Genomic DNA, 22,640 nt, shown 5'->3' on the forward strand with positions numbered 1-22,640 from the left:
CACTGTAAAAAACAAAAGAAAAAGTATTTTTCAATGCACCTAATACACGTACTCTTTATTATGAAAGTTGAACTTACAAATGTAGAATTATGTACAAAAAAAACCTGCATTCAAAAGTAAAACAATATAAAACTTTAAAGCCTACAAGTCCATTCAGTCCTACTGCAGCCAATCGCTCAGACAAACAAGTCTGGTTACAATTTGCAGGAGATAATGCTACCTGCTTCTTGTTTACATCACCTGAAAGCGAGAACAGGAGTTTGCATGGCACTGGTGTATCCGGCATCACAAGATATTTACATGCCAGGTGCACTAAAGAGTCATATGTCCCTTCATGCTCCAACCACCATTCCAGAGGACATGTGTCCATGCAAATGACGTGTTCTGCTCGATAACGATCCAAAGCAGTGCAGACCGACTCATGTTCATTTTCATCATCTGAGTCAGATGCCACCAGCAGAAGGTTGATTTTCCTTTTTTGGTGGTTCAGGTCCTGTAGTGTTGCTCTTTTAAGACTTCTGAAAGCATGCTCCACACCTCACCCTCTCAGATTTTGGATGGCACTTCAGATTCTTAAGCCCTGGGTCAAGTGCTGCAGCAATTTTTAGAAATCACACATTGGTACCTTCTTTGCATTTTGTCATATCTGCCCTGAAAGTGTTATTAAAACGAACATGTGTTGGGTCATCATCCAAGACTGCTATAACACGAAAAAAATGGCAGAATGTGGGTAAAACAGAACAGGAGACATACAATTCTCCCCCTAAGGACTTCAGTCACAAATTTAATTAATGCATTATTTTTTTAACAAGCATCATCAGCATTGAAGCATGTTCTCTGGAATGGTGACCAAAGCATGAAGGGGCATACAAATGTTTAGCATATCTGGCAGTAAATACCTTGCAACACCAGCTACAAAAGCACCAAGCGAACGCCTGTTCTCACTTTCAGGTGACATTGTAAATAAGAACCAGGCAGCAGTATCTCCCGTAAATGTAACGAACTTGTTTGTCTTAACGATTGGCTGAACAAGAAGTAGGACTGAGTGGACTTCTAGGTGCTAAAGTTTTACATTATTTTGTTTTTGAGTGCAGTTATGTTACAAAAAAAAATCTACATTTGTAAAAATCTACACTTTCATGATAGAGCTTGCACTACAGTACTTGTATGAGGTGAGTAGAAAAATACTACTTCTTTTGTTTCTCATTTTACAGTGCAAAAATTTGCAATAAAAATAATATAAAGTGAGCACTGTACATTTTATATTCTGTGTTGTAATAGAAATATTTGAAAATGTAGAAAAACATCCAAAAATATTTAATACATTTCAATTGGTATTCTATTGTTTAACAATGCGATTAATCATGATTAATTTTTTTGAGTTAGTCGCTTGAAGTAACTGCGATTAATCGACAGCCCTATATCATACCCATGTAGAGGGACATTTTCATTACAAAATTAAGAAAACTTACACTTCTAAAAAAAAACTATTACAGAGCTGGGGTCTAGGACACATACTGTTTACCCCTGCTCCCAAACCTATTGTGCATTTCTGCTGTCTAGCCACTGGTACAAAAAGGAAACTGCTCTCAGGAGAACAGTGTATTTCTTAATAACACTATGTACAAAAACACACTCCTTTAGAATGCAGATAAAAATCAGCACCACAGCATTCCCTGTTTTTAAGAACTGCAGCATTTCTAGAGAGGACTACGAAGTCACATAAATATAGATACCATATGGACTGTAGCTACAATTTCTAGCCACTAGAGGTCTTCATTACTTCAGACTAATACATACATCCGATGAAGTGGGTATTCACCCACAAAAGCTTATGCTGCAATATGTCTGTTAGTCTATAAGGTGCCACAGGACCCTTTGCCACTTTTAGAGATCCAGACTAACACGACTACCCCTCTGATACTAATACAACAGTAAGCTATGGTATTTCACTAAATCATAGAAATGTAGGGCTGGAAGGGAACTCATTGAGAAGTCACCAAGTTCTGCCCTTTGCACTGAGGCAGGACCAAGTAAATCTAGACCATCTCTGACAGGTGTTTGTCTAACCTGTTCTTAAAATCCTCCAATGATGGGGACTCCGTAACCTCCCTATTTTTAACTACCCTTTTACTTAGAAAGCTTTTCCTAATATCTAACCTAATCTTCCTCACTACGGATTAATCCCATTACTTCTTGTCCTAACTTCAGTGGACATGGAGAATAATTGATCACTGTCTTCTTTATAACACCTCTTCACATAATGAAGACAATCAGGTCTCCCCAAAGTCTTCTCAAGACTAAACAAGCCAAGTTTTTTTTAACCTTTCCTTATAGATCAGGGTTTTCTAAGCCTTTTATCACCTTTTGTCACTCCCTTCTGGACTATCTCCAATCTGTCTACATCTTTCCTAAAGTGTGGCACCCAGAACTGAACACAAAACTCCAGCTGAGGCCTCATCAGTGCCAAGTAGAGCGGGTCAATTACCTCTTATGTCTTACATACAACACTCCTGTTGACACATTCCAGAATGATATTAAACTTTATCACAACTGCATTGCACTTACGACATTGGGGTTTTTTTTAAGACAATTGTCATTATTCTGGTGTTCTCACTCCTTTCTTTCCTTAGAACCATGAAATCTTTCATTTCATGATCACTTTCACCCAAATTGCCTTCCAGCTTCAGATTCACAACCAATTCTTCACAGTTGGTCAGGATCAAGTCTAAAACGGCTGCCCTCCATTCAATTTTCTGAAACAAAAATTGTTCCTAATGGATTACAGGAACTTATTGGAAATTTTGTATTTTGCATATTACCCAGATGTCTAGGTAATTACAGTCCCCCACTACTATCAGATCTTGTGTTTTGTATTTTTGTAAAGATAGTAGACCCCTACCATGATATCACCCCTATTTTCCCCCTTTTATCTTTCTCCTGATATTAGTAATATTATAAAATTCACAAATTGTTATCTTCTCAGTTATATTTATACAGACTCATTTGACAGAGGGTGAACTATTTTTATAAAAATTAGAAAAGAGGTCCAGAACTTCGGAAAGTTTGAGAGCCACTGAACTGTGATCAGGCATTTGGACTGGTGAATAAAGAAGCCTAGTGAAAACTAATTTCCATTAAGAAAATTATTTCTTCTGGAATAATTCTATAATGCAACACTCTCAGAAAGAAATTATAAGTAATAGCAGCAATAAGGCAAGAGTGGGAATACATTTGAACAGGCACAAAATTACTTTAACAACCATTTAAAACCTTATTAAACTTTTAGACTTTTATAATTGTGCCATTAGAACTCAAACATAATTATCAGACAATATGTCTTTATAGAATCATAGACTCAAATATATGTAGGGCTGGACGGGTCACTGGGAGGTCATCTAGTTCAGCCCCATGCAGTGAAGCAGGACCAAGTATACCTAGACCATCCCTGATAGTTATTTGTCTAACCTATTCTTAAAAAGGACTGGGATTCCACAACCTCCATTAGAAGCTTATTCCATTGTTTAGCTATCCTTACAGTTAGAAAGTTTTTCCTAATATCTAAATTAAATCTCCCTTGCTGCAGATTAAGCCAATTACTTCTTGTACTACCTTCAGTGGATTTGGAGTATGATTGATAACTCTTAACTCTATAACAGCCCTTAATATATTTGAAGTTTGTTTTTATTCCTTTTAGGCAGGAAAGTAGTGATGCTAATGGTGCTGTGATTTAGGTTACGCAGTGGATTATTCTATAATTCTCAACTTCTTGGTTTCATCAAATAGATCTTGAAGGCTCTCAGTGCAGCTATAGTAAGGTAAAAATATTGTTCTTTAGACTCTACAGATGTAGACATAAATTAAGTCAACATAAAATGGATTGGTGAATGGAATGGAATGGGAAAATTAAATGTCAGGATGACAAAGAAATATTACTTTTAATTTTTTTTTCAGAAGTGCAAACAGAGCTCATTGTTGGGCAGATTCACAAACTATCCAACTCTCCCTGCTAAAATAATTATAACCCAGTTGGAAAATTCAATGCAGAGGAACTTTGCAGGTAATTTATAATGCCTACACACTTATGTACATGAGCTGTACTTCACCAGGGCCCTCGCCTTATTAGACAGAGAAGGATTGCATATTTTCATGGGATGATCAAGTCTACTTTGAATATTCAATTTCAGTGCAATTTTTAGCACCACTGATCCACTGTGTACTTTTTTTAAATAAAGAAGACATAGCCTTTGAAATGAAAAGTATCTCCAATTTATCACATACATTTCATCTTGAAACAGGACAGTCTGCTCCTTTAAAGGCCTATGTGAACAGGGAGCAGGGGAGTTGGGCTTCCTTCCTGTTCTGGTACAAGCAGGTACAGAGAATCATCTGACACAGCTGGAGAGCATTCAATGACTGGGGCTGATGATTCCCACCCAGGGGATATAAAGGTGAGCCCCAGATCCATGAGAGCAGGGAGGACCAAGTGAGGTCTTGGAGTGCACTCTCCTGTAGCTGCAGCGGAAGGCTGTGAGAGGGAAGGAAAGCCCTACAGACCCCTAGCTGGGGAAAGGTCCAGTGCATCAAGTTAATGGTTGAAGAATTATTTGAATTATCTTAATTGAAGAACAGAACCATTTTTTATTGCTCCAGTTTCTTTTTTGTATTAAAGAACAAAGCACAAAAGAAAAGGACACAGAATTAACTGGTAGTGGCCAATTGTTAGTCCCCTGCACTTATATTAATTTAAGATGAATTATTTTTCAGTTCTACATTTTTCCAGACTAGAAGGAACTAAAATTTTTTTTCATTTTATATACAGGTTATAGGATTTCTCCTCAATTTCTCTACTTCCTATGCAATATAATGAAGAAAATGTTCTTGCAGAAAAAAATTCACATTTGGATAAGTTACATCCCTATTTTACTGAAGAAACAATACAGTGTTATGTTCCTTTCAATTTCACTAGGTACATAAAGAGGATGTCAGCCTGTTCAACTATATTTGTACAAAGCCTTCACTGAATCACCTTATCCTTTTGAAGTAGCTACCCTATTTTAGGATTTTTCATCTGCTACAAATTAATGTGTCACCCAGCCAAAACCTAAAAGCAAACTGCCTTCTGCAGTGACAAGCTGATTTACAGCCCCCATTCATTTCAAACAGGCAGGGCTGGATTAGAATCATAGAATCATAGAATATCAGGGTTGGAAGGGACCCCTGAAGGTCATCTAGTCCAACCCCCTGCTCGAAGCAGGACCAATTCCCAGTTAAATCATCCCAGCCAGGGCTTTGTCAAGCCTGACCTTAAAAACTTCCAAGGAAGGAGATTCCACCACCTCCCTAGGCAACGCATTCCAGTGTTTCACCACCCTCTTAGTGAAAAAGTTTTTCCTAATATCCAATCTAAACCTCCCCCACTGCAACTTGAAGCCATTACTCCTCGTTCTGTCATCTGCTACCATTGAGAACAGTCTAGAGCCATCCTCTTTGGAACCCCCTTTCAGGTAGTTGAAAGCAGCTATCAAATCCCCCCTCATTCTTCTCTTCTGCAGGCTAAACAATCCCAGCTCCCTCAGCCTCTCCTCATAAGTCATGTGTTCTAGACCCCTAATCATTTTTGTTGCCCTTCGCTGGACTCTCTCCAATTTATCCACATCCTTCTTGTAGTGTGGGGCCCAAAACTGGACACAGTACTCCAGATGAGGCCTCACCAATGTCGAATAGAGGGGGACGATCACGTCCCTCGATCTGCTCGCTATGCCCCTACTTATACATCCCAAAATGCCATTGGCCTTCTTGGCAACAAGGGCACACTGCTGACTCATATCCAGCTTCTCGTCCACTGTCACCCCTAGGTCCTTTACCCAATAGGCAGAGTAAGCATGTGCTTAGGTCACCAGCAAAGCAGAGGGCACCAAAAAAAATCTCATTTTTTTGGAAAAAAATTGATATTTGGTATTTCAAAAAAAGCATCAAAGTAGACATCATGGGAAAAATCAGAACTTTGTTAGACTTCCTTACGCTCCACTACACACTCTTCCCCGTTTTTCTGTTCTCTTTTTATTACTTATCCCCACCTAAACCAGGGAGGCGTCCTATTAACATAGATTGAAATAATGCGAGGAAATCAGATCCTGTCATGTTTTGCAATAAATTTATGTTTTATTATTGATATATTCTTCTGAGTTATATGTACTTGATTTGTTTTTTTCTTTCTTATATATATATAATAGATATACATAAAAATAGTGTATGTTGTGTAATTTTTTTTTTTTAAGTTCAGAGATAAGATAACTGAGATAAGGGGTAGGATGAAACGTAACCAACCAAGTAGAACACAGAAATGTAAACTGGGGGAAGAAAAGAAATAAAAAACTAGTGAAATTTTCCAAAATCTTCCGGAGCTGACATCATTTTTCAAAGCGAATCCATCAGAAGCAACATCTTCTCTCAGTAGCACAGACATCATTCCAAAACCTGTAGGTGTTTCAGAGACTGACCCTTCTTTTATTGGTGAAACAAACACCATACCAGAACATTTGGATGTGTGAGAGACTGTAACTGATCATCCTACTCCTATAATGGCTTATCACAAATGTGAACTCATGGGGTTTTCAAGTCCTGCCAGTCTTTCCCTGAACAGGGAAAGGACTCATGAAAATATAGTCCCAATTGCAACAGTAACTCCAGGACATTAAAATGAAAAGTGAGAAGATTAAATCCGTAGATTCAGCATGAAGACTACCTGAGCATAACATACCAGAATCGCAGAAGGAATGGATACCTTAAAGAAAACAGGGAAACAGAAAAATCCAGAGAAAAGTATACTTGAAGGGCAAGTGTAAGAGGTCATTCAAGCCAAACAAATGACTATCAGAAATTGGTAAGAAGCCTGCACAATAACTGGTGCAGTCTGCTGGATGGTCAGGGAGTAAAGGAAGCAATTAAGGTGGATAAGGACATTACAGAGAAGCTAAATGATTTCTTTATATCTTTTTTTAAATCTGTAGAAAAACACAAAAGTATCTGAGTTAATCAAGACTAGAGAAAGCCTTGAATCACTTCAGAGGCACTTAAACCTCAGTGAATGACAGACAGAATTCAGTGTTAAAAAATGAAAATTAATTCTCTCTGGAATCAAAAATTTGAACTCCTTATGCACACTAATGGACAAACTCAATGAAAACTTTTGCTCAATGTGTTCGGTAAAAGGAATGCAATTGAAAGTACTGAATATACTACAATGTCATTATATAAAACAATGGTACACTCTCACTTGGAATATTGTTGACCTTAATTTATAATAGATATGGCAGAAACAGGAACGGTTCAGAGATGAGTGATAAAATGGATCTGAAGCATGGAAAGAGTTTCATCTGAAGAGAGAATGTAAAGACTGGAACTTCTGAGTTTATGGAAGTGATTATTAAGAGAGGACATAACAGAGTTATTAAAAATAATGAATCTTATAAAGAAGGCAAATTGGGAAGTCCTATTAATGTTTTAATATGATACAAGAACAAGGGGAAGTTCAATAAAACAAATACAACAAATTTAAAATTGATAAAAGGAAAATTTTTACAATTTTATAACCACAAAACACCATTGAGGGGAAAGGATTGAACATCTATAGATACATTAACTTGGATTATTTTCTTGGAGGTTCTGCTTGTTTGTTTGTTTTCATTAGGAAGAAATATAAGCTCCAACATTTCATATAATAAAACCACCACTAACTGAAAACGGTTAAGAAGAAAATTCTGCTTTGAGCAGGTTATTCCATTATCTTTTACTTCTTACTAAAGTCTGCTATCATGTTCTCCCTTAATCTCCTCTGTTCCATACTAAACATACCCAGTTCCTTCAGCCCTTTGCTCAGATGGCTTGCATTCCATCCCTTGGATCATCTTTGTCACTTGCCTTTCCAGTTTTGTTACATCCTTTCTATACATTGGTGACCAAAATTGGACACAGTACTCCAGCTGAGGCCTAACCACTGCCGAGTAGAGTGGTACTATCACCTCCTGTGACTTGCATGCTATCCCTCTGTTAATGCAACCTAAAATTTAATTTGCTTTTTTGCAACAGCATCATGTGGTTGACTCATGTTGAAGTTGTGATCCACCACAACTCTCAGATCCTTTTCAGCAGTGCTGCTGCCAAGCCAATTGTCCCCCAATCTGTATTTGTGCATTAGGTTTTTCTTCCATAAGTGTAGCACCTTACATTTGTCTTTACTGAATTTCATTTTGTTGTCTATAGCCCAGTTCTCCAATTTATCAAGATCCCTCTGGATTTCAGCTCTATCCTCCAAAGTGTTTGTGTCACTCCCTCCCAGCTTTGTGTCATCTTCAAATTTGATCAATAAGCATTCCCTATTCCAACATCCAGATCATTAATAAAGATATTACATAACACTGGACCCAGAACAGATCCCCACGGAACCCCACCTGAGACTTTCTCTCAGTGGGACATCATTCCATTAATAGCTACTCTTTGTTTGCAGTTGTTTAACCACTTACATATCCACTTAATGTAGTTCCGCCAAGCCCTCATTTCTCCAGCTTTCTTACCAGAATGTCATGTGGGGCTGTGTCAAGAGCCTTGCTAAAGTCCAGGTACATTATGTCCACTGCATTCCCCCTATCCACTAAAACAATCACCCTGTCAAAGAAGGAAATCATGGTGGTTTGGCATGATTTGTTCTTAGTAAGTCTAACCTGGCTGCCAGTGATTATGCCTTCATCCCCCAGACATTCGCAAACTGAACGTTTTATACATTGCTCTAGTAGCTCCCCAGTATCGAGTGTAGGCTGACTGGTCTACAGTTCCCTGGCTTAAGATAGGTACTACATTAGCCCTTCTTCAGTCTTGTGGGACCTCTCCTAACATCCATGAGTTGGCAAATACTATTGCTAGTGGCCAGTTGAGAGTGCACAAAACCTCTCCAGTTCAGATAGTCAATTAGCAGCTCTCTCTTGCTCCCCTCTATACTTGATATTGACTTGAGTTTTTGCATTTTTGTCCTTACTGTTTAATAGACTGCTCAGTGGGATGAAAAAGCTAATGTGGCCTTGAAAGCTTGTCTGTAAACTCTTCTTTCAGTTTCTTAAATGTGGTCTCTCCTCATCACTCTAAATCATCACTCAAAATTCTGAGAACTCCTATGCCTTTCATTCACTATCATTGTCATAAATATAAAGGGAAGGGTAACCACCTTTCTGTATACAGAACTATAAAATCCCTCCTGGCCAGAGACAAAACCTTTTCACCTGTAAAGGGTTAAGAAGCTAAGATAACCTCGCTGGCACCTGACCAAAATGACCAATGAGGAGACAAGTTACTTTCAAAGCTGGAGGGGGGTGGGGGGCAAAGGGTCTGTCTGTCTGTGTGATGCTTTTGCCAGGAACAGATCAGGAATGCTCTTCAGAACTGCTGTAAAAAGTTAGTAAGCAATCTAGCTAGAAATGCGTGAGATTTTCTTTTGTTTAATGGCTGGTAAAATAGCTGTGCTGAATGGAATACATATTCCTGTTTTTGTGTCTTTTTGTAATTTAAGGTTTTGCCTAGAGGGATTCTCTATGTTTTGAATCTGATTACCCTGTAAGGTATTTACCATCCTGATTTTACAGAGGTGATTCTTTTACTTTTTCTTTAATTAAAATACTTCTTTTACGATCCTGATTGCTTTTTCATTGTTCTTAAGATCCAAGTGTTTGGGTCTGTGTTCACCTATGCAAATTGGTGAGGATTTTTATCAAGCCTTCCCCAGGAAAGGGGGTGTACGGCTTGGGGGGATATTTGGGGGGGAAGATGTCTCCAAGTGGGCTCTTTCCCTGTTCTTTGTTTAACGCACTTGGTGGTGGCAGCATAGGGTTCAAGGACAAGGCAAAGTTTCTTCCTTGAGGAAGTTTTTAACCTAAGCTGATAAGAATAAGCTTAGGGGGTCTGTTATGCAGGTCCCCCCCGCCAGGTCTGTACCCTAGAGTTCAGAGTGGGGAAGAAACCTTGACAATCATTAATTAGCTTTCTAAAAGTTAATACTTCTTCTCAGCTTCTGGAGACTGATCCAGCTTTAAGAATCCAGCAGATGATTTTCTAATTCTCTGTTGCTTGTTCACACTTTGCCATCCATAATAACATGTATAAGATAACTGCCATACTATCTCACTGTATTTGCTATGGTGCTGATTCACTGCAGTTCCACAATAATCTTATAAAATGCATTGATTCAAGGTAGTTCTTCCCATCAAAAAGTACAGATAAAATAATAGGGTCCAAACTGTGACACACAGCCAGTGGCCCAACTAGGTGGCAGTCAGATACAAGGCATCTCAACTGGGCACCCAAAGCTTGAAGCACAACGTTATTGAACAGTTCTGAATATTTTGGCCTTAATAAACAATTCTGTTGATGGGGCACATAAGAATTGCCAGACTGGATCAGATCCAAGGTCCATCTAGTCCAGTATCCTGCCTCTGACAAGAACTAGATGCTTGAGAGGAAGGTGTAAAAACCTTGTAATACGCAGATATGGGATAATCTGTCATGCACCTAGGCCTCCACCTGATCTCTAATAGTTAGAGATTTGCTTAATCCCTGAAACATACATTTAATATCCCTTCCAAAATTTTTATTGTCATTAAACATGACTAAGGCTAAGATTTTGTCACAGATATTTTTAGTAAAAGTCACAGACAGGTAACGGACAATAAAGAAAAATTCATGGAAGCCGTGACCTGTCCATGACTTTTACTAAAAATATCTGTGACAAAATGGGGACCAATAGGTGCCCACACTGCCTGCAGTGGGGCAGCTGTGCAGTGGCTAGGAGCTCCAGGGGCCTGGATTGTGTGTCAGAGCTCCAGGGTCCCCCCTTCCATGGATGGGAGCTGCCAGCGCCCCTGCTGCCTGCAGCACCTGAGGGCTACTGGGTTCCCCCACCAGCCACAGCGGCGAGGAGGTGTATTTCCTTTTCAGAGTGTATTTTTCACTTGAATTGGATTTTTTTTTGATAAAATGCTTTTTGAGGAAAAAACCTATCAAAATATAGTTTTAATTAAGATACATTGTAGCTCAAAGATATCTCATCATGGAATAGGGATTATAAATTCTAATTCTATAGTATGAGACAATATCTTCATGTAATGTTTAAGAAAAGTTTTGTAAATGAGTTCCAATAGTTCATGGATTTGGGACCCAATCTTACAGAGTTCCACAGGCTTCTGTATAGATTACTTAGGTTAATCTTTCTATCTACCCAATGGGACTCAGTGCTCAGTCTAGAAGATACCATCAGAGCTGCTTAGTTTTGCAGTTCTCAAGCTGTGGATTTGTGTCTCCAGAGATAACATGCTTGTTAACAGCAAAAATGTTTTTAAATAAATAAATAAATATGTAGAGGTTAGAAATAACAGACCTCAACCCTATTGTCCCTCTGCAAATTTGTGTACACAGATCTCTTACCTCTATCTAAAAGTGCAAAGTTTCAAAAAGATCAATTAATAGAAGATTCGGGGGGGGGGGGCCAGAATAGATCTGGACAAGGAGAAGAAGTCTGGAGATAAATGTGAGAAGGGAGAGAAAGGCAGTAGAAACAAAAGTGAAACTGTTTGAGCAGTATATTCCAGAAGTCTTGAGATCTTTCTGAGTGTAGCCTTCATTGATTTGAGATCTACCATACCATTCTCTCACTAGAAGGGAAAACCTATAATGGCAACAGGCCATAAAAGAGACCCAGTTTGGGAATATTTTAATGAAGTTCCTCTACCTGTGGGTAAGACAGGTATGTGTGCAAAATGCAAATAGTGCAACAAAGAAATGCAAAGCCTGGATGCCCAAATGAAACAACATCAAGAGAAGTGTTCCTTCTAGGGCAGAAGCTGCGTTAAAGATGATGAAAGGAACATGTCTGAACATACAGGATCTTCAGCTTGGTAAACTTTTCAATTTCATACTTCTTTCTTAAGGACTGCCTGACTTCCCTCTGGACTATTCTTGAATTCTCATGTTTGAGAAAAAAATACAGTTGTTACTCTATGGTACTATCATTTTAGATGCAGTTGTGATAAAAAATAAATAGCTGAAATAGGCAGATCTTTCTTTCACAATTTCACCTTTAAAGTCATACTGAGTGTCAGTGAATGCAATAAGTAATACTAAATGAGCAATATGGTAATAATAATTAAATAACTGCATTGACTTATTTTGTTTAGGAGACTCCATCCTCAACATACAGGATTCTGAAGACTATCCACCTTCAAGATCACCATAATTTTCTATAGTTTCAGGAAAAAAAAAGGAGGACTTGTGGCACCTTAGAGACTAACAAATTTATTTGAGCATAAGCTTTCGTGAGCTACAGCTCACTTCATCGGATGTTAGTCTCTAAGGTGCCACAAGTCCTCCTTTTCTTTTTGCGGATACAGACTAACACGGCTGCTACTCTGAAACCTATAGCTTCAGAGTTATCTGCCAATGATAGTGTTTCAGTCACATGTATGTCACATAGCCACAGATTATCACCTGTAGCAAAAAGAAAAAAAAAATCTGCATCATCCAGAAACAATCATAGATAAGTTTGTGATAAGAACCAGCAGATTACAAAAAAAGATAATTGATGAAAAAATTGTCCGGTTCGTTTATGCAACAAACTCTCCTTTCCGTATGATTGAGAACCCAAACTTCATTAACATGGTTCAGTCATTAAGACCAGGATACAGTCCATCCAACAGAGCAGATGTTGCAGGCAAATTGCTGGATAAAGTGTATGAAAGAGAAATTGAGCAGTGTGCAAAAGGTCTAGAGGGTGAAATTATTAACCTGATTCTTGATGGGTGGAGCAATGTCCACAATGACCCTGTTGTATGTGCTTGTGTGACAACAGAAGAAGGGAATGTCTTCCTTACAGAAACAATTGATACATCAGGAAATGCACACACAGGAGAATAGTTACAAGAAGTAGCAGTAAAAGCTACAACAAACTGTGAAAAAAAATCAAATGTCTAGTAGGCAGCTTGCTCACAGACAATGCTGCAAATGTATCCAAGATGAGAAGAAATTATTTAGAAGAGAGTTCCAAGCTAATAACATACTGTTGCAGTGCTCATTTGATGCACCTCCTAGCCAAAGATGTCAGTGTTCCAGAAATAAAGGCTAATGTTGTTGAAATTGAAAAATACTTCCATAACAACCACTTTGCAGCAGCTGCTCTGAAAAAGGTGGGAGGAACCAGGCTAACTCTCCCACAAGACGTGTGATGGAACTCAGTAGTGGACTGTATTGAGCACTATACCAAGAACTGGCCTAATCTGATGACAGTGTGTAAACAAAATCGTGAAAAAATAAATGGCACTGTCACAGGCAAAGTTCTCAACATTGGACTTAAGAGAAATGTTGAATGCATGCTGAGTACCCTGAAGTCTATTTCTGTAGCCTTGACCACAATGCAGATGCTGACACTGTTGAAATTTGGAAGGAACTGAGTGAGATCTTAAAAAGAGAAATATGCAATGACAGAGTTAAATTACAAACATTAAAAAAATGAATGGGACAAGCACTATCTCCAGCTCATTTTTCTGAAAATACTCTTAATACTCGCTACCAGGGTGAAACCTTAACTGCTGAAGAAGAGGAGTTGGCTCTGACATGGAGATCCAGCAATCATCCCTCCATAATGCCAACTATAATAAACTTCAGAGCTATGGGTGAACCATTCAAGAAATATGTTTGCTGATGATGTTTTAAAGAAAGTCACACCAGTGAACTGGTTGATGTCACTTAAGCACTTGGATTCAGAGACTGTTGAAGTGATACTCTCACTTTTAACAGCAGTAGCATCTTCTGATGGTGTAGAAACAATATTTTCTTCCTTTGGACTAATTCATTCCAAACTGAGAAATCGTTTGGGACCTGAAAAAGCAGGAAAGCTTGTTTTTCTTTTCCAGATTATGAACAAACAGGAAAATGAAGGTGAAGACAATTGAGTTAGCTGCAGAAGCCAATATTTTAAGTTTCTCATATTGACCTGGCTGACATAGTCAATTTAATTTTTGTTTTTTTAAAAAATATATTTAACTATTTTAGTTAAAAACGATTTTAACAAACACAAACCTGATTTTAAAAAACTTGAATGTTTAACTAAATTCAAAAATTCATATGCTTGTTTCATTAAATATTATATGTTTGCTGTTGAAGAAAAAAGGTCCAGAATACATATCATTGTTGTTTTAGTTAAATAAAACAATTTAAATATCTGTCTGGTGATGTTCTCCTCCTAATACAGCATGGCAAGAAAATCCTCCAAATATTAATGATTAACCTGTTGAATTGGAGATATTTATGAAGTCACTGGGAGGTGAACTATTTGCTTCAATTACCTTTGGTAAATGAAATAACCAAACAATTATTCACTTTCTGATATAGCTGTAAAACTAATCTGAAAAGTTTTCAAAATAAATCACTTTAAAAATATATATTGTGAAGGTGATTGAAAATGAAACCTTCATCTATCTCTGAGTTGTAAAGAATATGTATTAAGGTTATTACAACCAACAAGAATGTACTTCCATGTAGAAATCCATGATTAAATCGAGTCTTCCTGACTAGTGATTTAAATCGTGATTTAAATCGTGATTTAAATCAATTTGATTTTAATCAAATCCATCCTGTTCCTTTTATCAGTTTTGAATTTCCCACTTTTTTATTTCATTGAATGTCCCCTTAGTATCACTAAACAGAAAAAGATGCTCCCAATCTACATTTTCTGTACTGTGTACTAGAAGGAATAGAATCCTGCTCAATCTCTCTTAGTATGTTGGCTCTGCAGAGCTAATGGAAGAAAAATACATAAAAAACAAAACAAAAAAAAACCAGTAAAAATATATTGTAAAAGTAAAACCTGTTCTATCAGAAGGTGTTATTTTTATACAGAGCCTCTTCAAAATCTAAGTTCATTTTAAATGCTCATTTAATAACACAACTTGTATTTCTCTATTACAGAAAGAACAGTATTTACCTTAGGTAGATCTTCAATTTGATTGGCATCTAGGTAAAGCTCCTCTAATGTCCGTTCTAAGTTAAAAACCTCCTTTGGCACCTGCTGTAGGCTGCAATGGGAGTAATCTAGCACAGAGATGATTTCTTCTTCACCCCGGAAACATCGGCATGGCACCAGACGGCCAATAATTTTCCTTTTGGTTGTCATCTCCAAACACTGCACTAAAGGAAAAGAAAATAATTACTGTTTTCTAAAATCATCACCATATTTGATAATATTAGTATTACTACTATTACTAAGACAGTAGTTTAATAATAAAATCTTCTCACTTGCATATGCAATCTGAATTATATATGTCTTGGAGTCTATTTTTCCATCCTTATAGGATTAGAGGAAGGGGGATTTATATATGTCTGCATTAATCCTGTGTCCATAAACCCCTTCACCTGGCAAAGAGTCAATGGCAGGCTTTGTACTTTATGCTTTGGTCCATTATCATCAACTTAATTAAAACTAGCGGTGGTACTAGTTTTAATTCTGACTGTCTATGACTAAAATATATAGTTAACCCATGTGATTTTTTCTGGATTTCAAGAGAGCATATGATTTTTTTCTTTCTACAGTCGCTGGTTGGGTCTGTTTGTTTTTTGCACTTTCATCAAGATGATAAAAACCCATACAAAACAATTGGTTACAAAACTACTAGTATGCAAACAATCTTTACATTGGATACCTTAGCTGTCATTCCTGCCTTTCAACATTCTTTGTTAATGCAAAAGATTACTTTGAGTTTCATACCATTATTTTTTGTGGAAGGGATTGCAATATATACATTTGTGAAATTTTATCAAATTACACCTCTAGGGCCAGCTCCTGAAACCCTTACTTACATAAATAATCTGTCCACTCAAGTAAATGGAACTACTCATGTGAGTAAGGGTTTACACAATCATGCCCTACTGTTTTTCAACTGATCAAAAATATTTAAACCAACCTCCTGTTTCATGCACACTATATTCAGTAGCCAGATATACTGGTACAGTATCTAAATTTGAGGCTGATATTGCAGACATTTGCTGTTACAAGCATTATTTGAACATGACCACAGATAAATCAGGCTGTTATGGGACTTGACACAGCATTCCCAGTATTGTTTCCATCACCTACTTTCTAAACCAGTGCTTCTCAAGCTATCTGATGTGGGGGACCGGCAATTTTTTTTTCCAATGTGCGCGCAGACTGGCAGCTGATGGCTTGCGGACCGGCAGCGGTCCGCGGACCACCACTTTGAGTAGCACTGTTGTGAACCATCTGGAAAGTTTGTGTGTGTGTTACTTTATGGGAAAGTGCAGCAAAGTAGATCAAGTACCCCGCAGTGGTCACCAGCCAGACTGCTCCACTTAGAGTACAGCTGTATATCCATGCAAAATATCAATAAAAATAAGAGACATACGTTTATGGTTTGAGCATTGGCCTGCTAAACCCAGGGTTGTGAGTTCAATCCTTGAGGAGGCCATTTAGGGGTCTGGGGCAAAAATTGGGGCAGGGGGTTGGACTAGATGACCTCCTGAGGTCTCTTCCAACCCTGATATTCTATGATTCATCATTGCTTAGTAAAAAGGAACCATTGTTTGTGATACATGGGGTCACAGTGTGCTCTCATTTGCACTCCTGTCAATTTAGAGTAGCAATACAGGCTTCAGTGAAAGAATTATTTGGAATATATGCCCCAGACAACTCCAACACACATCAAAGGGAGTTGCCTCTATAGCTGAGTAAAAACAGATCATTCATACTACCTAAACAATGACTTAATTGAAACATAACAGGCAGTTAGTCCATAACATGGATTTAGTGGGCCAGATCCTGTTTCCATTGTGCTTCTTTGGCTTCTCAATACGCCACAGAATACATACATTTTTCTGGGGTAAATACACACTCAAATGTTAAACTCTAACAAGATTCAGACAAGGAAGTGTATCTGCCTCTAGCAATCCCAATGAATTAACATATGAAAGCTGTCAGAACCAATATCTATTTCAGAATTTCTCAAGATGTGAAGAACAAGAGAAAGATGCAGAAATAAACATTAATGGAAGCAAAGGGCACCTGGTTTTTCATTTGGCAGTGTCAATAACAAATTTCCTGTTGACTGTTTTTGGCCGAAGTGTCAAAGCTAAAAGTGAGAACAAAAAGTAAAGTAATTTTATATTTCAACTAGACCAGATGCTGAGCTTTTATGTATAATAATGAAATTGCATTTTTAGTTAATATCAAGTGTTAAAATGAAAGTATTTTAACATTATAGTTTACAAAAGCATATGACAAATTTAAAGTAGACTGAACAAAACACTAGTAAATATGCAATATGGGGACAATTCTTCACTGACACAGTCATGGACTACATAATCTAACATCTTCCCCGTCTCCCCCCACCCCCCCAGAGGCATATATATATGACTGGCACTACTGAAAGGAGAAGGTGGGACATGGTGCTTAGAATATAATATCTTTTGCTGCACCCTCAAGTCACACTCATTTGTAGATCTTCATGGGATTTTGTGACCACGTCACTCCCTTCCCTCAGAATCCCTTCACTCCCACTCCTCCACTGCATCAAGATCACGCTTATTTTTCTTACATTCAAGGCCCCACATACGCTCTGCCCCTCCCTACTTAATAACCATGTTTTCAAAAGTGGCCACTAACTATATGCGCCTCACTTTTCAGGTGCTCAGTTTCAATCACCTTCACCCAATTTTCAACCACAACTTCATGGAACTTCAGCCAGAAGTGGGGAGTGAGGAAAGAGGTGGGGAGACCATTGTGGGAGAAGTAGAGAAACAGATGTCAATGCTGGCATCATTTGCAGAGGGGAGAAAAATGGGGAGGACACAATAACAGCCACATTTTTTAAAGTGGCCATTGACTTGTGATGCCCAGCATGAGACTGCCTGTACTTTCCTTCCCACTTGCAAGGGCCCTTCCTCTCCCCAAGCATCATCCCACAACTGCCACAGAACCTTGTGGACCGCCACATTCCAGCTTCCCTCAGCCAGAATTAAGGTTGCCTGTGGAATCTTTTTTCAGCCCTCTGGGGCGTATGTCCACTACCTCTTAAGATACCAGAATAACAAGCAGTAGCAGACTGTTACCCTCTGAAACATGGCCCCTCATTCTCAGGATGGAAATGGTCTTCACCCTTCAGATGAAGCATTTTGGAATGATATCAAATGATACAAATTAAAGTTGAATGAAGAGATGTGTTTTTCTAACTAAACAGGTCCTGCTGCCTCAAACAGTCACCCAACACTCTCTCCTGTACTCCCCAGTCTGTCTCTGCTTTTCCTTCTCCAAGCCCCCACCCAAGACTGCATTCCCTCAGCCTGCCTCTGTCCATCCTATCACACCTGTGCCAATGCTTGTGCCCCCGTTCCTCTCCCTGCTCCTCACCCCTCTGCATTAAAGTCAGGCTGCTTCCCTTTTCTTCTCCACATTGCCTGGGCACCCACAATCTCCCTGCTTTTTATTCTAGTGCCAGCACCATGGCAGTCATCAACAGCCAGGAGGAGCAACTGCAGGGAAAGATCTGCTCAGACTTGCGTTGGAGCAATCTTAGTGAGCTCCATGTGGTGAAGTCTCTAACAAAATTTCAACCCAGTTAGCACAAAATACTGCACTGAAGTAATATTACTGTTCACAATTAAAACCACACATTCACACAAAGAAAAATAATTCAAACTTAAATATGCACTCAGCAACTTTGTGTTTCATCATTGGCTGGCGCTTTGTTAAATTATCATTCAGAGATTAAAATATATTTCCAAGAGTTGTAGAACAGAAGCTCATGCATGATACAACGCCAATGTAGACACTAGGCTGAAACCCAAAACTTCCTTTCTTTTGTAGTTTTGCTTGAGAAACTTTACTATTATTTTAATAAATAATGTAATTTACTATTATTTTAATAAATAATGTAATTTCCAACAAAATGTATTATTCAACAAGGCAGCTCAAAGTAATGGAAAATAGTATAAAATTTATCCTTTAACAAAAGCCTAGAAAATTGTGATAATCTGTATTGTAAATGCTTTTCTCTGATTTCTTTTTGAATTATATTAGAGAGAGAAAAACTGCAGCAGAAGAACAAATATAAACAATGCAATTTAATAGCTTGGTGCTGGATCTCTTTATAATAATCTGCAAAGCTTCTTTTCTTAGAAAGCGTTTAATCTTGCAAAAACATTTGTTGTAAGGAAATTAATTAGAACAATCTAATCTGTGCTCAATTAGAGGATTTTTTGTGAAGGAAAATTACTAATCCCTGTCTCTCACTAATCATAAAACAGGAATGCTTTCTCCTCGATTTAAAAGATAGATAACGTAGGAAAATATGGTTTCACATATAGCTCATTAAACTTTAATTTAGAGATAAAACCAAACTGGTTTGTCAAACTTTAGGTACCTCCAAAGCATAGGATCAGTAATTTTTTCTACCTGCTCACCACTTAATTTTCAAAGCATAAGCAGACCTCATTTTGATTTTCATTGCAGAAGTCTTTCTTGATGTTATCCTGTATGACTAAAAGGCAGCCATTTTACTTTGTTCTGACTGTGGAAGACAACATGAGCTTGAAAACACAATTCAAAGAGATGTGTTTAACTTTAAAAAAAAATCACACTTCTGTCTGAAATTCTAAAATTACTATATCTGAGACAGAGACAAGGTGGGTGAGGTAATATCTTTTATTGGACCAACTTTTGTTGGTGAGTGAGAAAAACATTCAAGATCCACAGAGCTCTTCTTCAGGTCTTGGAAAGGAAGAGTGTCACCGCTAAATACAATGTGGAACAGATTGTTGCAAGAAACAATTCAAAATGAAGTGGGCAGTTAACCCCTCTGCAGCTGTAGGACCAAAGAGAGTTAGTGGGTTACAGACTGTTGTAATGAGAAATAAAACCATTGCCTTTATTGAGTCAATAATTTTTGGTGTCTAGCAGTTATGAATTTAAGCTCCCAGTTTTGTCTTCTGAAGGTGTTGTGCAGGTTTCTTTTGAGAATCAGAACTGGGAGGTCAGATATGGAGAGAATGTTTTGTGCAAAGTATTTGTTCACAAATGATAGGGTTTGTCTTCATTTTTCTGGAAGAGTTCATTTGAGAGTGTAGTGAATGTAACCTGCGGCCATCTCTCCACTGCTACTATGACCAATACCTTCCCTGCAACACATCTATCAAGATCCATGGGTCCTACACATGCCTATCACAACATACGATGGACCTCAAACCATACAGCAAATCTCCTAACAACTCTGGGGGTGAAACCAGACAATTACTATACTTTCACCCTCGAGCCTTATAACAGCTTGCACTGGATCCCCTTATGTGGCATGTCATTGGTGATATTGATCACGGCCAGCATTATTTCAAATGCCCCAGTTTGGGGACTAAGAAAGCATTTGAAAAACTTTTGAAAATGCAAGAAAATTTAATTATAAAGCATTTAATGCAATTTGCTTTTAGAAGTAAATTATAATCCACTGCCAATCTCCTTCAAAAGTAGTAAGTAGCATGGGATGCCACAAGAAGGAAAAAAAAGAAAGTTAAAACAATATTATAAATGAACATAGTTTAGCTTTCTGTGGTTATATTTAGATTGTGTGGCTTTTGTTGGCTTTTCACTTCAATACATTCGTTGTTTAAAATCGATTTGTCAAGGATTTTACCACAAAACCACAAACTATCAGTGTAACCTTGCACTTTCTTTAAAATGTTTATTTGTGTGTGCATTATTTATCTCAGAGAAGTCTTATTTCCCTAATGCACTTCCATAGTTTATTAGCCTGGGGCAAAACTCAATTTCCATCTCAAATAGAAAAGAAAACAATCAACTAACAAGAACTAAAGAACTAGCTTGTGTTTCTTGCAGGGACACTGAGCATTAGAGTAACTGTACCCTTGTAATTCCATCCAGAAAAGCCCTTCATGAAATTGTGACGAAGGTTAGAGGAACCTGATAGTGTCTCAAAGTCATTGAGTATAGTGAGAATGACTACATAGTCTTAGAATAAAAATATTGCAGATCTGAAAGGAGAAATATTGTTGCCATTTACTATAGTATCCAGAAAACATTTAATCATACTCATGGCAGCAGACAGTCCACTTCACTGAGTTCCTTTTCACACATTCTTGTTCATATGCATGCTAAAGTAATGTGTAATCTCATAAAATCTGAGGGGCATTGTGTGCTCAGATAAATGGAACAGTGGCCAATTACATGGTTGATTACATGTATATCACAGCATATTGGATAGCATCAGAAAACATACAGCACTGAAAATTTTGAAAAGACCACACTGAAGAGTACAATGGTCTTTTAAGCAAAGGCATAAAATTGCCAGCCTGACGCTCTGAATCCTCCCTACCTTAAGCATTTAATCCCTCCCTGTTTGAACATGCATAGATCCAGTAGAGATTAACACACAAGGTGAAATTCTGGCCTCCTTAAAAATAATGGCAACAGTCCCATTGCTTTCAGTAATGGTCAGGATTTGACTCACAGGCTACCCGTTTTTCCTTAAATAATTTCCTATGGATTTTTTGAGTTGGTGAAACTCAGTTACAGAAAATATTATGAAGGCACAATGATCACCCAGACCATCTCATCACTAAAGTATCAGAGCATCTTGCAATCAGTATCACAAACCCAACCATATCATGTTTCTTTCCTTTAGTTCTCTTCCCACTCTGACATGTATTGGCAATTTGTGTGTGGGGGAGAAGGAGTAGTTTTCTTTCCCTTTTTCCTTTCTATCTTATTAGCACCGTCATCATTATTCATTTCCTAGGAACTATTAATTACTACATATAGTGTGTGTGGCAAAAATTGAGCCTGGAGGTCACAAATGTATGGATCACTGTGGCCAGGTCACTATATGTCATGAGAGGTAAAGACCTCCTAGACAGATATAGGTAGAAGACAATCTTTCTAACATCTCTTGCTATCTGTGCAACTAATAGCAGCAAGGAATCCAGAAAGACCCCTACCATCCTGATGATCTGGAGCAGATATCCTCAAAAGATGTTTCCTTTGCTGTTGGCTAAGTCCTTGAACTTTCTGCCCCTTATTGCACCAACAACACCCCCAACTGCTCTTCAATCCAAGCACTACTCTCACTTACACACTGGGACAGCTGAGATGATATTAATTCACTTGAGGGCTTGAACCTAAACCTCCAAGGTTTCCTTCTACTCTCCAGTTACTCCTCCCTTCTAACGTCTCCCTGTGAATCCTTTCCCAATGCTAGGCCTTCCACAACATACTTTGTTCTTCTATCTATCAATTTCTTCCTTCAAACTCCTTAAAACACATCTGTCCAGAGGTACTGTAGTTGATTTGAGCTTGCACCATTACTCATAGTATTATGCATATATCTCTGAACTATGGGTAAAATCCTTCCCTTATTGAAGTCAATGGGAGTTCTGCCATTTACTTCAATGGACCAGGATTTTTCCTTGTATTTTATGTATTTAATTATATTTCCACTCTTTGGGATATGGACTGTGCGCATATGAAGCTGAGCACATGGCTGTAGTTAAAAACAAAAATGAAAATCCTCTAAATTCCCCCAAGCCAAAAG

General features: G+C 38.0%; 1 protein-coding gene across 3 annotated transcripts in view; it reads right to left on the reverse strand.

Moving 5' to 3' along the window:
- LRRC7 (leucine rich repeat containing 7) overlaps nt 1-15,217 on the reverse strand; it is a 250,821-nt gene extending 235,604 nt beyond the window's left edge. For all 3 annotated transcript variants that reach the window (XM_077823907.1, XM_077823906.1, XM_077823904.1), the window contains exon 1: nt 15,020-15,217. In XM_077823907.1, coding sequence (XP_077680033.1) covers nt 15,020-15,208 — 189 coding nt within the window. In that variant the 5' untranslated portion in view covers nt 15,209-15,217. The remainder of the gene's footprint in view (nt 1-15,019) is intronic.
- Between the last annotated feature and the right edge of the window lie 7,423 nt (nt 15,218-22,640).

The sequence above is a fragment of the Eretmochelys imbricata genome, chromosome 8 (assembly GCF_965152235.1).
Source record: "Eretmochelys imbricata isolate rEreImb1 chromosome 8, rEreImb1.hap1, whole genome shotgun sequence".
Taxonomy (NCBI): Eukaryota; Metazoa; Chordata; order Testudines; family Cheloniidae; genus Eretmochelys; species Eretmochelys imbricata.